General features: G+C 43.7%; 1 protein-coding gene across 1 annotated transcript in view; it reads right to left on the reverse strand.

Annotated features, from left to right (window-relative positions):
- Positions 1–3,170: 3,170 nt before the first annotated feature.
- The window catches only part of LOC139406427 (switch-associated protein 70-like), a 29,537-nt gene continuing 17,210 nt past the window's right edge, over positions 3,171–15,497 (reverse strand). The window contains exons 8-12 of the mRNA XM_071148986.1: positions 10,611–10,718; positions 5,869–6,035; positions 4,850–5,048; positions 4,426–4,522; positions 3,171–4,204 (exon numbers count right to left, since the gene is read on the reverse strand). Coding sequence (XP_071005087.1) covers positions 4,086–4,204; positions 4,426–4,522; positions 4,850–5,048; positions 5,869–6,035; positions 10,611–10,718 — 690 coding nt within the window. The 3' untranslated portion in view covers positions 3,171–4,085. The remainder of the gene's footprint in view (positions 4,205–4,425; positions 4,523–4,849; positions 5,049–5,868; positions 6,036–10,610; positions 10,719–15,497) is intronic.

Genomic DNA, 15,497 nt, shown 5'->3' on the forward strand with positions numbered 1-15,497 from the left:
GTTCACCTGTGACTGAGTGGCCAAGCATGACTCCAACACCATCATTAAGTTTGCTGACGACACAACAGTGATACGTCTGATCAACGACAACACCGAGACAGCCTATAGGAAGGAGGTTCCACTGCCAGGATAACAACCTCTCCCTTAATGTGAGCAAGACAAAGGAGCTGATCGTGGGCTACAGGAAAAGGAGGGCCGAACAGGCCCCCATTCACATTGACAGGCTGTAGTGGAGCGGGTCGAGAGTTTCAAGTTCCTTGGTATCCACATCTCCAACAAACTATTATGGTCCAAACACACCAAGACAGTCGTGAAGAGGGCACAACAACACCTTTTCCTCCTCAGGAGACTGAAAAGATTTGGCATGGGTCCCCAGATCCTCAAAAAGTTATATAGCTGTACCATCAAGATAATCCTGACTGGTTGCATCACCGCCTGGTATGGTAACTGCTCGGCATCTGACCGTAAGGCACTACAGAGGGTAGTGCGAATGGCCCAGTAAATCACTGGGGACAAGCTTCCTGCCATCCAGGGCCTCTATACTAGGCAGTGTCAGAGGAACGCCCCAAAAAATTGTCAAAAACTCCAGTCACCCAAGCCATAGACTGTTCTCTCTGCTATCGCACGGCAAGCGGCACCGGAGCACCAAGTCTAGGTCCAAAAGGCTTCTTAACAGCTTCTAACCCCAAGCCATAAGAATGCTGAACAATCAATGAAATGGTCACCCAGACTATTTACACTGACACCCCCCCTTTGCTTTTACACTGCTGCTACTCACTGTTGGTTATCTATGCATAGTCAGTTTGCCCCACTTACATGTACAAATTACCTCAACTAACCTGTACCCCCTCACATTGACTCAGTACCGGTATCCCCTGTATATAGCCTCCACATTGACTCAGTACCGGTATCCCCTGTATATAGCCTCCGTATTGTTATTTTACTGTGTTACTTTTTATTACATTTTTTACTTTAGTTTATTAAGGTCAATATTTTCTTAACTCTATTTCTTGAACTGCATTGTTTTAAGGGCTTGTAAGTAAGCATTACACTTGTTGTACTCGGCGCATGTGACAAATAACATTTGATTTGATTTGATGGAGTAAGACAGTGTATCCTGTATCTATTTGCATATCCTACGCTCCAAACAGCCAGGGCGGGTCCAGAGAGACACGAGGCTCCTTAACTTGGAGTACCCCTTCAAAGCAAATACCTGAAATTCCTTTGTCTTTCCAAATTGTCTGTATTTGCAGGCTTTTTCCACCCCTGCGTATCTTGCTCTGCGGATACACTGAGACACGAGTTCACACACAGACCCCCAATGGATTCCATCTTTGTGGATACACTGAGACACTCTTTCTCTCTCACACACACACACACACACACACACACACACACACACACACACACACACACACACACACACACACACACACACACACACACACACACACACACACGCGATAGATTCCAGATCAGAGGGGGAATTTATTGCATTCTCTGTTTCGCATCACGTCCCTGGAATGTGGTACTCAGGCTACAGGCCTCATAACCCCGAGCTGATGAATTTGAGGAAGTTTAAGGAGGCATGATGGGATGCAGACTCCGCTGGGGGTGGAGGGGGTTTGACAGAGGGCTTCCGGAGTGGTGCTTGGCGTTAATGACAAGCTGCCCTGTTGCTTAAAGCAGTGTTAGTACAGCTGTGGTGTGTGTGTGTGAAGCGCATCTGGAGCACATCTTTAGGTTTTTTTCCTGACTGCCCCCTCGCTCTTTTCACTCAAGCAAATGAACAACGATTGCACGATATGCAAGGAAGACAGGGTGAATGAAATAGTTCATTATTGTGGAGAACAGATTAGCTTGATTGATTGGCTTTTGAGAGTTTGGGATGTTTAGAGTTTACACCTGTTTAGAGTTTATTCTTCCCTCCTTCTCTTTGTTTTTTCACTTGACCTGCTGCCTCTTTGCAGCCAAATAATAAATTGCGTCGCCACTTGCTAGAAAAAAAGAGGCCCTTTGGGATCTTCTAGTCCAGAGATTTTGGCCAGAAAAGCTATGAAAACGATATTTATTTAAAATATGAAAGAATGTTCAAGTTTTTCAGCAGATAATTACTAAACAATGCAGACAATATTGGTTTACACAGGCAGTCCAATTCTGATCTTTTGACCAATCAGTTTAGCTCTTTGTACAATAATTGGGCAAAAGATCAGAACTGGGATGCCTGTGTAAACGTAGGCGTAAGGAGAAGACAAGAATCAATCTTATTTTGGAAAATGGCGGGTTTGTGCAGTGTAGTAATGGAAATAGGGCCCCGAAACATCACTGAAGACACGCATGTGCGCATGCACAAACATACAGTTGACAGCATAACAGGTTGTATTCGTGACATAGTTTACTTTAATTAATGTTGTAGGGATCATCAACTAGATTCAGTTGCGGTTAAAAATGTTCTTTAGCGGATGGTCGGAGTGCAGGAACATAATTACAGATCAATTGTAGACTGTAAATTGACCGCAAGAAGCCCAAACATATCTAATATTTGACTAAAACATCATTTCAAAACTTGCTTACATTTGTATACAATCATGTCTCTATTATTCGTGGGAATACTTGGGAACAGATTTCCTTAAATTAAAATCACTTGGAGCTGATTATTGTTTTTACAGTCTTTTATGTCCAAACATAAAAAAATGTATTATATTCATTTTTGGGCTCAAAACTTGGGAGGCCAAATAAAAGCCTGTGAGCCACCAGCTGGGGTACCCTTTTGTAGGAAATGACGAACAACGATGTGTAGCCTTGCCTTTTCTGAAACTATAGTGCCCCCTGGAGGACATCATCTCAAACAACCATACTAGTCCCGTTGTATCGCTTACAGCATCATATCAACTGCAGAGACTGGGTTCTTATGTCTATCAGTGGAGGCTGCTGAGGGGAGGACAGCTCATAATAATGGCTGGAACGGAGCGAATGGAAATGGAAACCATTAGCTTCCATTATCACCATATCACCAACCATTATCGCGAGCCCGTCCTCCCCAATTAAGGTGCCACCAACCTCTTGTGATGTCCTATTGTATTCTGTTATGAACATTGTTAAATTATACATCAATAATCAGTTGATAGAGAACAAATGTGTAACTACTTGCAACAATTGCACAAAACTACTGTTTAAGATTGATGTAATGTTTTATTACAGGGTTCTTTCTTAAGCGATTTACACACATTAAAGAATAGAAAAAGAAAGAAAAAAAGTTCAACAACAACTCCATATCCCCCCATGATCATGGATCTGGTACTGGGATACAAAGCCCTGTAATTTGCTAGCAACAATGCTTCAAGTGTAATGTTGTAAAATGCCCTGTTTCTTACAGTATGTGTACACAAAAATGACCTGAAATACTGGGAGCAGTACAGTATGATGGCTAGTTATTGAGATAAGCTCCGGTCATTTGGTTTTCATGAATTGTCATTTCATGATGTTATCATGGAGTTTTGTTCATACTTACATGGGCTATTTAAGTGCTATACAAATTCTATCACTTTGACAATGGAACCAAAAACAGTCACTAAGCAAGCTGTAGTTTTAACATGTAAAAAAGACAAACTGTTAAAATCTTAGGAAAAATTGAAATACGCCAAAACACACTCAAAAACATTTTGATAAAAACGACTCCACCTTCCCCACAGACATTTAATTATTAGTGTCAAGTGTGCAGCTCCTTTATTCCTTCATATGAAAGCTATTTTAATATTGCTGTTCATTTCCCTCTGAGGCTATCCAGGTAGTATCAAGATCTGTGCAGCACCTGCTCTGAACTAGGTTGTGTTCATTAGGGGACGCAATAGAAAACCTTTCAAAACGCTTTGCAACAGAAAACAAAAATGAGCCTTTCGTATTGGACAGGTCCAGGTAGGCCCTCGCCGTTTTATAACCCTGGTGTCTGTGTAAAAACAAGCCTGCCTTTCCTGTTTTCTTTTGAGTTGGTCAACGAATGCTGAAGACGCAACTTGGCACACTGAGGGCAACATTGCATTAATGTTCCAGCAACCATGAGTTTGTTGAATGTGGGAATGGGGGCTCTACTGGTTCTCGGCGGCTTGGTTCTTCCTCTCCTGCCAGTCTTTCTCCCGCAAGCTCAGTTCTGCCTCAGTGAAGGACGCTGGGCCCCAGTTAGTGATTTTCTGAGGCCCCTTCGAACCTGAGAAAACAAATCAGAAAGTTCACTCACATCAGTGCAGACAAAGGAATGTTCACTTACATCAGTGCAGACAAAGGAAAGTAAATGAGGAAAGGAAGCCACTTTAGATTATTGAGATGCACCCAGAGAGGGTGAACAAAAAAACAACACAACAGAGGGAAGAATGAAGAGAGAGTATTGATAAAAGGAGGAAAGTGTACAGTAATATAGTGTTGTGTTACCTGGTTGAACGAGGCGGACTAATCCCTCATGGTGGGCCACTTTATGTTTCCAGGTCCTGGTGTTATTCGCTGCATCCTCCAGTTTCTGCACTACCTCCTGTGACAAACAAAGAAAATACGATATCAGTTGTTTTTTTGATAGTGAAACAGGACAATCCATGGCTCATCTGTGGAACTCTACTGCCACCTACAATTGTCATCTGGTACTATTTGCTTCACAAGGAACCCACCGTTCTAGCACCCACTACATGTATAATTAGGTATTGTTCTAGCACCAGAACTCTAGCATCCCTGTTCCAGCTGAACAAAATGAGTCCTACTCCTGAACTAAAAATAATTGAGAATCTTTGGTCTAAGTACATTTTAGTCCAAAAATAGGCAGTGGAATCTTTGTCCTGGAAACCAGCCCTAAAACATGCCTCACCTGGTATTGCTCTAGTGCCCCCTGCCTCTCTTTCTCTAGCCGTTCCAGCTGCAGCATGGCGGCCTGCAGGGCATTCTCCTTGGCCGTTCCCTCTTTCCGCAGCTCCTGCTTCTCCACCTCTGTCTCAGAGATGGCCCTCTGCTGGTGGAGGTGGATCTGTTCCAGCTCAGCCCGCTTGACAGCCTCCTCCTCTAGTAACCTGGAGAGAGGTACATTAAGTACAGGGAACAGCCTCCTCCTCTAGTCACCTGGAGAGAGGTACATTAAGTACAGGGAACAGCCTCCTCCTCTAGTAACCTGGAGATACGTACATTAAGTACAGGGAACAGCCTCCTCCTCTAGTAACCTGGAGAGAGGTACATTAAGTACAGGGAACAGCCTCCTACTCTAGTAACCTGGAGAGAGGTACATTAAGTACAGGGAACAGCCTCCTCCTCTAGTAACCTGGAGAGAGGTACATTAAGTACAGGGAACAGCCTCCTCCTCTAGTAACCTGGAGAGAGGTACATTAAGTACAGGGAACAGCCTCCTCCTCTAGTAACCTGGAGAGAGGTACATTAAGTACAGGGAACAGTTAGTTCAGAATGTGTAATATATAAACAAAAGGTATATGTTGATTAAAACAATTATATTGCATACATATCCATCCTGGGGGTATACACACACACATACAAATTCCCATTGAGAACACAATGTGAAAAGTGCTGATCCCAGAGAAGCACAAATGTCAGCACAGAGGAAGAAAGGGTTTCTGGACGGGAGGGACTGTTGCCTATGTCTATGTAGGAAACATGTAGATGCCTTGGTGTGTGTGTGGCCCCCTTGTGTCTCATTGCATCCACAGAAATTGAATTGTGTGTGTGTGTCACCCCCTTCCACATTGACTCACTCCACTTGTCAGACAAATACAGTGACTCTAGTCAGAGAGACAGTCAAGTCCATCAATTCATCTCAAGAGTGTGCATGTGCGCATATGTACAGTCTATGCCTGCCTATGTGTCTGTGTGTTGAGCACCGACCGGGCCTGGAGTCTGCGGACCGTCTCCTCGTCCTGCCTGGCACGTTTCTCGTCCTCCAGGGCGTCCTCCAGGCGGTGGTACATGTCCTCCAGCTCATGGACGCGCTGCAGGTACTGCTCCAGCTCACTGGACTTCTGAGCCACCTGCTCCTCCATCTCCTGACGCACCTGAAGACCGGCAACAAGACAATGTAGAAAGAGCACCACAGTTCACCTGAAGACCGGCAACAAGACAATGTAGAAAGATCACCACAGTTCACTAAAACTAAATCTATTGGTGCTCTTGGAACCTGAGGAGTCAGTGCTTAGTAGGTTGTAGCACTGATAGAAGGGGTTGGTTGGTTAGCAACAAAACCAAAGCGTGCACAACTATGGAGAAAAACAGACGAAGTTGGCTTAAGACTGTTGACAACAGGAAAAGTATATTTAGTCTGCAAATGTTTCTTGAAAACATACATTTGCACAATGAGCACTTGTTGTCTCTCAAATATGTTGTTACAGTTGGTTAGCTAGCTAGTGAATCCGTCAAAACAAGACATGGTATCAATAACGAGATACTTTTGGTCACATAATGTATGTGGACACCTGCTGGTCAAACATTTAATTTCAAAATCATTTGCTGCTATAACAGTCTCCACTCTTCTGGAAAGGCTTTCCACTAGATGTTGGAACATGGCTGTGGAGACTTGCTTCCATTCAGCCACAGGTGCATTAGTGAGGTCGGACACTGATGTTGGGCAATTAGGCCTGGCTTGCAGTCGGCTTTCCAATTCATCCCAAAGGTGTTCAATAGAGTTGAGGTCAGGGCTCTGTGCAGGCCAGTCAAGTTCTTCCACACCGTCCTGAACAAACCATTTCTGTATGGACCTCACTTTGTACACGGGGACATTGTCATGCTGAAACAGGAAAGGGCCTTCCCCAAATTGTTGCCACAAAGTTGGAAGCAAAGAATCATCTAGAATGTCATTGTATTCTGTAGCGTTAAGATTTCCCTTCACTGGATCCAAGGAGCCTAGCCCGAACCATGAAAAACAGCCCCAGAACATTATTCCTCCTCCACCAAACTTTACAGATGGCACTATGCATTGGGGCAGGTAGCGTTCTCCTGGCATCCACCAAATCCAGATTCGTCTGTCAGACTGCCAGATGGTGAAGAGTGATTGATAAGAGAACGCGTTTCCACTGCTCCAGAGTCCAATGGCAGCGAGCTTTACACCACTCTAGCCGACGCTTAGCATTGCGAATGGTGATTTTAGATTTGCGTGCGGCTGCTCGGCCATGGAAACCCATTTCATGAAGCTTCCGACGAACAGTTCTTGTGTTGACGTTGCTTCCAGAGGCAGTTTGGAACTCGGTAGTGAGTGTTGCAACCGAGGACAGATGATTTTTACACACTTTAACACTCAGCGGTGATGTTCTGTGAGCTTGTGTGGCCTACCACTTCGAAGCTGAGCCATTGTCGATCCTAGACGTTTACACTTCACAATAAGAGCACTTACAGTTGTTCGGGGCAGTTCTAGCAGGGCAGAAATTTGATGAACTAAATTGTTGTAAAGGTGTCATCCTATGACGGTGCCACGTTGAAAGTTACTGAGCCCTTCAGTATGGGCCATTCTACTGCCAATGTTTGTCTATGGAAATTGAGAGGATGTGTGCTCAATTTTATACTCCTGTTAGCAACAGGTGTGGCTGAAATAGCCCGAATCCACTAATTTAAAGGGGTGTCCACATACTTTTGTTTATATAGTGTAAAACGGGCTGAAACGAGCCACCTACGATTCCCCACATGGCAGCTTGTTGTCCTTGTTGCCAGCTATTTGACCTTTCATTGATGCACGTTGTCAGCCAAGCAGTCTATTTAACTCACTTATTGAATCTAAAATGGCTGAACTATCCCTTTAATAGAACTAACTTAACCCATTGTGTCTTCTCTTTCATATATTTATTGGAGACCCATTGTATCTTGTAACCACTCATTTGAATTTTGTATCCTATGCCCACTAACTTCCTACCATTCAGTCCTACCCTTCAGGCTATGAAAATGAATTATGTGATGATTGGAAACACTTGCCATCGCTAATGCTAATCTGTAAACGTTCCCTTCATTTTTTTTTAAACATATAACAAAGAAAAGAGGAAGCAACCCTTCTGGATACTTCCTGAAACAGAGCAGACATTGGCCTGAGATCATGAAATAATGTAACACCTTATTAAGCTGAGAGAAATAACTGTGAAACCTTATTGATGGCAGTCCTATGAACGGAGGATGACATTTATAAAGTGTGTCAGTAGGATGTGTGGAATAAATGTCAAAAGTTATGAGCTTAGGGGTATATAGATGGGAGGATGAAAGAACTAGAAAGTTGCAATCATTTTAATGGACCCAAGAATTTACTGAATAAATGAAGAGAACCTGCTGAACAAGCTGAATCAGTGGTTAGGGACAACTTCTACCTACTCAATGAAGTCTCACAGGGTGCAGGACAACTTCTACCTACTCAATGAAGTCTCACAGGGTGCAGGACAACTTCTACCTACTCAATGAAGTCTCACAGGGTGCAGGACAACTTCTACCTACTCAATGAAGTCTCACAGGGTGCAGGACAACTTCTACCTACTCAATGAAGTCTCACAGGGTGCAGGACAACTTCTACCTACTCAATGAAGTCTCACAGGGTGCAGGACAACTTCTACCTACTCAATGAAGTCTCACAGGGTGCAGGACAACTTCTACCTACTCAATGAAGTCTCACAGGGTGGAGGACAACTTCTACCTACTCAATGAAGTCTCACAGGGTGCAGGACAACTTCTACCTACTCAATGAAGTCTCACAGGGTGCAGGACAACTTCTACCTACTCAATGAAGTCTCACAGGGTGCAGGACAACTTCTACCTACTCAATGAAGTCTCACAGGGTGCAGGACAACTTCTACCTACTCAATGAAGTCTCACATGGTGCAGGACAACTTCTACCTACTCAATGAAGTCTCACAGGGTGCAGGACAACTTCTACCTACTCAATGAAGTCTCACAGGGTGCAGGACAACTTCTACCTACTCAATGAAGTCTCACAGGGTGCAGGACAACTTCTACCTACTCAATGAAGTCTCACAGGGTGCAGGACAACTTCTACCTACTCAATGAAGTCTCACAGGGTGCAGGACAACTTCTACCTACTCAATGAAGTCTCACAGGGTGCAGGACAACTTCTACCTACTCAATGAAGTCTCACAGGGTGCAGGACAACTTCTACCTACTCAATGAAGTCTCACAGGGTGCAGGACAACTTCTACCTACTCAATGAAGTCTCACAGGGTGCAGGACAACTTCTACCTACTCAATGAAGTCTCACAGGGTGGAGGACAACTTCTACCTACTCAATGAAGTCTCACAGGGTGCAGGACAACTTCTACCTACTCAATGAAGTCTCACAGGGTGCAGGACAACTTCTACCTACTCAATGAAGTCTCACAGGGTGCAGGACAACTTCTACCTACTCAATGAAGTCTCACAGGGTGCAGGACAACTTCTACCTACTCAATGAAGTCTCACAGGGTGGAGGACAACTTCTACCTACTCAATGAAGTCTCACAGGGTGCAGGACAACTTCTACCTACTCAATGAAGTCTCACAGGGTGGAGGACAACTTCTACCTACTCAATGAAGTCTCACAGGGTGGAGGACAACTTCTACCTACTCAATGAAGTCTCACAGGGTGGAGGACAACTTCTACCTACTCAATGAAGTCTCACATGGTGCAGGACAACTTCTACCTACTCAATGAAGTCTCACAGGGTGGAGGACAACTTCTACCTACTCAGTGAAGTCTCACAGGGTGCAGGACAACTTCTACCTACTCAATGAAGTCTCACAGGGTGCAGGACAACTTCTACCTACTCAATGAAGTCTCACATGGTGCAGGACAACTTCTACCTACTCAATGAAGTCTCACAGGGTGCAGGACAACTTCTACCTACTCAATGAAGTCTCACAGGGTGCAGGACAACTTCTACCTACTCAATGAAGTCTCACATGGTGCAGGACAACTTCTACCTACTCAATGAAGTCTCACATGGTGCAGGACAACTTCTACCTACTCAATGAAGTCTCACAGGGTGCAGGACAACTTCTACCTACTCAATGAAGTCTCACATGGTGCAGGACAACTTCTACCTACTCAATGAAGTCTCACATGGTGCAGGACAACTTCTACCTACTCAATGAAGTCTCACAGGGTGCAGGACAACTTCTACCTACTCAATGAAGTCTCACAGGGTGGAGGACAACTTCTACCTACTCAATGAAGTCTCACAGGGTGGAGGACAACTTCTACCTACTCAGTGAAGTCTCACAGGGTGGAGGACAACTTCTACCTACTCAATGAAGTCTCACAGGGTGCAGGACAACTTCTACCTACTCAATGAAGTCTCACAGGGTGGAGGACAACTTCTACCTACTTATTGAAGTCTCACAGGGTGCAGTACAACTTCTACCTACTCAATGAAGTCTCACAGGGTGCAGGACAACTTCTACCTACTCAATGAAGTCTCACAGGGTGCAGTGTGTATCTGTAATTCTGAAGTAGCCAGTGTAAGGAAACATTTGCCAACTAAAAGTGTGAGGGTGCAATTTTGTTAAAGTCAATTAAGTAGCCGGCCACATAAGGGGTCAGTGGTGGGTGTAGTTTACAGTAGAAACATATTCTCCTTTGACCGCTAAATTGTGAGTAGCTAGGTAGGTACCATTTTCTCCCTCTCCAGGTCCATCCTGTAGCGATCCTGTTGTTCAGTCTGGGTCTGCAGGAGTCTCCTCTCCTCCTCCGCCGCATTGGCCGCCGCCTCCTCTAGTTTCTGACCAATAGCAGAGGGGACAGTCGTTACATAATTGAAGACAGATACACAATCTTCTCTCCGTCAAAGTTGACTGCGTTTCTGAATTTAAAATCACTTCCTGAATTGAAAATTAAATCTACCCAGTGCAATGCATGAACTAAATTCTTAACCTAAGCTAATGGATATGCGGCTTTGTAAACAAAACTATCTGAAAAGCTCCTAAAGAGGAAGCAAGCACAGCACTGACGTCTGACTTGGCGTCGTCACAGCAGAAACAAACGTATTGTAAAGATTTCCCAATGTCATCTTGTGCTGACAATGCATAGAAAGGAATATAGCTTAGTGAGTTGTATCATTTTTTATTTCTAAATGAGCGATTTTTACTCAACTTTTGTTTAGAAGGGGCATTATTTAGTTGGTACATCCATTTTTGGACTTGTAAATTAATTATATGTACACAGTGACTATTGAAAAAAAAATACTTGGATGCGTAATGAGCTTAGTTCAACTGTAACACCCCCCCATCAGACCCCCAAATCTAAGTTTGTTTTACTCCATTGTTTGTAAACAATGTAAAATGTAAATCGACATTGTGTGCAGACTCAAAACATTGTTAAAACCATCATTTTGATCTCACAGATGGTCAGTCCCTGCATCCATAGCTCTGTCTATGAATTTGAGAGTGGTTACATTTCTACAGCCCCATAGCTCAGGTGTTTGCCAACACAGTGGCAGGGTCATTTTTGTTATTGTTTGAACTGCAGATTTCCCCTTGGTTGTTAATCTGTGATTCCTCTAACATTTGACTCTTTCCATGCAGCTGTGACTTGTCATTTGACCTTTCTCATTCGTTACTCACTCACCATGGCAGGTTAGTGTGAAGTGACCAGCCAATTACAGTGGCTATTGTATACACGTGAATCCAAGGTTAAAAGGTTTAAAGAGGGTTGACCCTCAATCTCCAGTCCTGTGTGTATCAGAGAGTACGAGAAACGGGGACTTGTTGCACCTCAATGGGAGAATGTCTAAACATTCATTGTGCCTCTACTCCTCGATGCATAATGAAAGAACAACAAAGAGAGATTGTTTCCTCAGGAAATCCAATGATTGTCCACGGCTACACTATATGTGATACATTGGACAATAAAGTTGTATTGTAAGTCTCGTGTGAGTTTGTCCAAATGAATTGTCAAGGGTCTCATCTATAAGAGCTCAGCTACAATGGGTATTGAGGACAGGCACTGGTATTGAAATGTACAGCACAATCTCTCTACCAATCTCTACAGCGTGAATAAAACATGTTTTGTTTGTTAGAACTATAAGAGTCAAATGCAATGACCACATAAGACAACATTTATGAATGTTATTTCACTCATAACTGGAACTGCCTTGTTAGTATAATCAGCTCAATAGGAGAATATTGTCACTATGTATTCCATGTTTGTTTGCTGATGAGTGAAATAAGGAAGCATCTAATTTAAGTGACATTTCATCCATAATTAGAGACCCAACTGAGCAGCGATAATTGGATTTAAACTGTCAAACTGCATCAGAAGGCCAGACTAAAGAACTTAATCAGGATTAAGAGGTACTGTACAATTTAATCACGATTAAGATAGGTAGTGTAGCTGGAAAAAATGAGTTAAATAGAAGTGACAGCGCAAGACTGGATAAGTTGAGCTGCGGGACAGGATAAGGTGAGCTGCGGGACAGGATAAGGTGAGCTGCGGGACAGGATAAGGTGAGCTGCGGGACAGGATAAGTTGAGCTGCGGGACAGGATAAGGTGAGCTGCGGGACAGGATAAGGTGAGCTGCGGGACAGGATAAGGTGAGCTGCGGGACAGGGTAAGTTGAGCTGCGGGACAGGATAAGTTGAGCTGCGGGACAGGATAAGTTGAGCTGCGGGACAGGATAAGGTGAGCTGCGGGACAGGATAAGGTGAGCTGCGGGACAGGATAAGGTGAGCTGAGGGACAGGATAAGTTGAGCTGCGGGACAGGATAAGGTGAGCTGCGGGACAGGATAAGGTGAGCTGCGGGGTAGGATAAGTTGAGCTGCGGGACAGGGGTTAGCTGAGCTGTGGGACAGGGGTGAGCTGAGCTGTGGGACAGAGGTGAGCTGAGCTGAGCCGCGGGACAGGGGTGAGTTGAGCTGCGGGACAGGGGTGAGCTGAGCTGAGGGACAGGGGTGAGCTGAGCTGAGGGACAGGGGTGAGCTGAGCTGAGCCGCGGGACAGGGGTGAGCTGAGCTGAGGGACAGGGGTGAGCTGAGCTGAGGGACAGGGGTGAGCTGAGCTGTGGGATAGGGTAAGTTAAGTCGCCTACACAGAATTAAATTTGACCACTACCTTTTAAAACCATGTCTAGCTTTATTTCCCAAACACAATTCTACCTAATCACAACTGCTTTCTTGTCTTTTAATAATTTTAATCATCTTTCAGGCTTAACAAACACTTTGTACATTTTAGTTGCTGGGATATGAGGTAACAGGGCCTTGCATTACACCTGGGAAGCAAACACTTCAATTTACTCAACTTGACATTGACTCAACTTACCCCATGGCCATTGGCTCAAATCACCCCATGGCCATTGGCTCAAATCACCCCATGGCCATTGGCTCAAATCACCCCATGGCCATTGGCTCAAATCACCCCAAGGAAAACATTTGTACTATTGTAGCACACAGCTAAATGGATGCACTTTCATGCTAGGTTTATGACCTCATATTTAAGCTAGAGACACCAACTGATGTAAAGCACCTTCAGAAAGTATTCACACTCCTTGACCTCTTCCACATTTTGTTTTGTTACAGCCTGAATTTAAAATTGCTTATTATATAATTGTGTGTTTTTTGTCACTGGCCAACACACAATAGCCCATTATGTCAAAGTGGAATCAGGTTTTTTGAAAATTTTACAAATTCATTCAAAACGAAACGCTGAAATGTCTTTGAGTCAATAAGTATTCAACCACTTTGTTGTGGCAAGCCTAAATACGTTCAGGAGTAGAAATGTACTTAACAAGTGACATAATAAGTTACATGGACTCACTCTGTGTACAATAAGAGTGTTCAACATGGTTTATGAATGACTACCTCATCTCTGTACCACACACATAAAGTTACCTGACATTGAATATCCCTTTGAGCATGGTGAAGTTATTAGTTACACTTTGGATGGTGTGTCAACACACCGAGTCACTAGAAAGACACAGGCATCCTTCCCAACTCAGTTGTAGGTGAGGAAGGAAACCGCTCAGGGATTTCACCATGAGCCCAATGTTGACTTTAAAACAGTTACAGAACAGAATGGCTGTGATAGGAGAAAATTGTGGCTGGATCAACACAATTGTAGTTACTTTACAATACTAAACTAATTGACAGAGTAAAAATAAGGAAGCCCGTACATCATAAAATATATTCCAAAACATGCATCCTGTTTGCAACAAGGCACTAAATTAATACTGCAAAAAATGTGGCAAAGCAATTCACATTTTGTGCTGAATACAAAGTGTTATTTTTGGGGCAAATCCAATATAACACATTACTGAGTACCACTCTCCATATTTTGAAGCATAGCGGTGGCTGCATCATGTTCTGAGTATGCTTGTTATTGTTGAGTACTGGGGAGTTTTTCAGGATGAAAATAATTAACGGAATGGCGCTAAGCACAGGCAAAATCCTAGAGGTGGTTAAGTCTGCTTTGCACCAGATAGATGAATTCACTTTTCAGCAGAACAATAACCTAAAACACAAGGCCAGATCTACACTGGAGTTGCTTACCAAGAAGACAGTGAATGTTCCTAAATGGCCAAGTTATAGTTTTCACTTAAACCTACTTGAAAATCTATGGCAAGACCTGAAAATGGTTGTCCAGCAATGATACACAACCAACTAGACAGAGCTTGAATATATTTTTTTTGAATAATGGGCAAATGTTACACAATCCAGGTGTGGAAAGCTCTTAGAGATTTATCCAGAAAGAAATCACAGCTATAATCGCTGCTTCTACAAAGTATTGACTCAGGTGTGTGAATACTTAAATGAGATATTTCTGTATTTCAGTTTTAACAAATGAGCAAAAACAGGTTTTCAGAACGTCATTATGTGTAGATGGATGAGAAAAATATATATTTAATACATTTTAAATGCAGGTTGTAACACAACAAAATGTGGCATAAGTCAAGGGGTATGAATATGTTCCGGGATTCATCCAATGGCATTGAGGAATACACCACCTCAGTCATAGTCTTCATCAGTAAGTGCATCGATGACATTGTCCCCACAGTGACTGTACGTACATATCCCAACCAGAAGCCATGGATTACAGGCAACATCCGCATCGAGCTAAAATCTAGAGCTGCTGCTTTCAAGGAGCGGGAGACTAATCCGGACACTTATAAGAAATCCCGCTATGCCCTCAGACGAACCATCAAACAAGCAAAGCGTCAATACAGGACTAAGATTGAATCCTACTACACCGGCTCTGACGCTCGTCGGATGTGGCAGGGCTTGAAAACGATTACAGACCACAAAGGGAAACCCAGATGCGAGCTGCCCAGTGACGCGAGCCTACCAGACAAGCTAAATGCCTTTTATGCTCACTTTGAGGCAAGCAACACTGAAGCAAGCACGAGATTACCAGCTGTTCTGGATGACTGTGTGATAACACTCTCGGTAGCTGATGTGAGCAAGACCTTTAAACAGGTCAACATTCACAAAGCTGCTGGGCCAGACGGATTACCAGGACGAGTTCTCAAAGCATGCGCGGACCAACTGTCAAGTGTCTTCACTGACATT

This window comes from Oncorhynchus clarkii, chromosome 4, assembly GCF_045791955.1.
Source record: "Oncorhynchus clarkii lewisi isolate Uvic-CL-2024 chromosome 4, UVic_Ocla_1.0, whole genome shotgun sequence".
Taxonomy (NCBI): domain Eukaryota; kingdom Metazoa; phylum Chordata; class Actinopteri; order Salmoniformes; family Salmonidae; genus Oncorhynchus; species Oncorhynchus clarkii.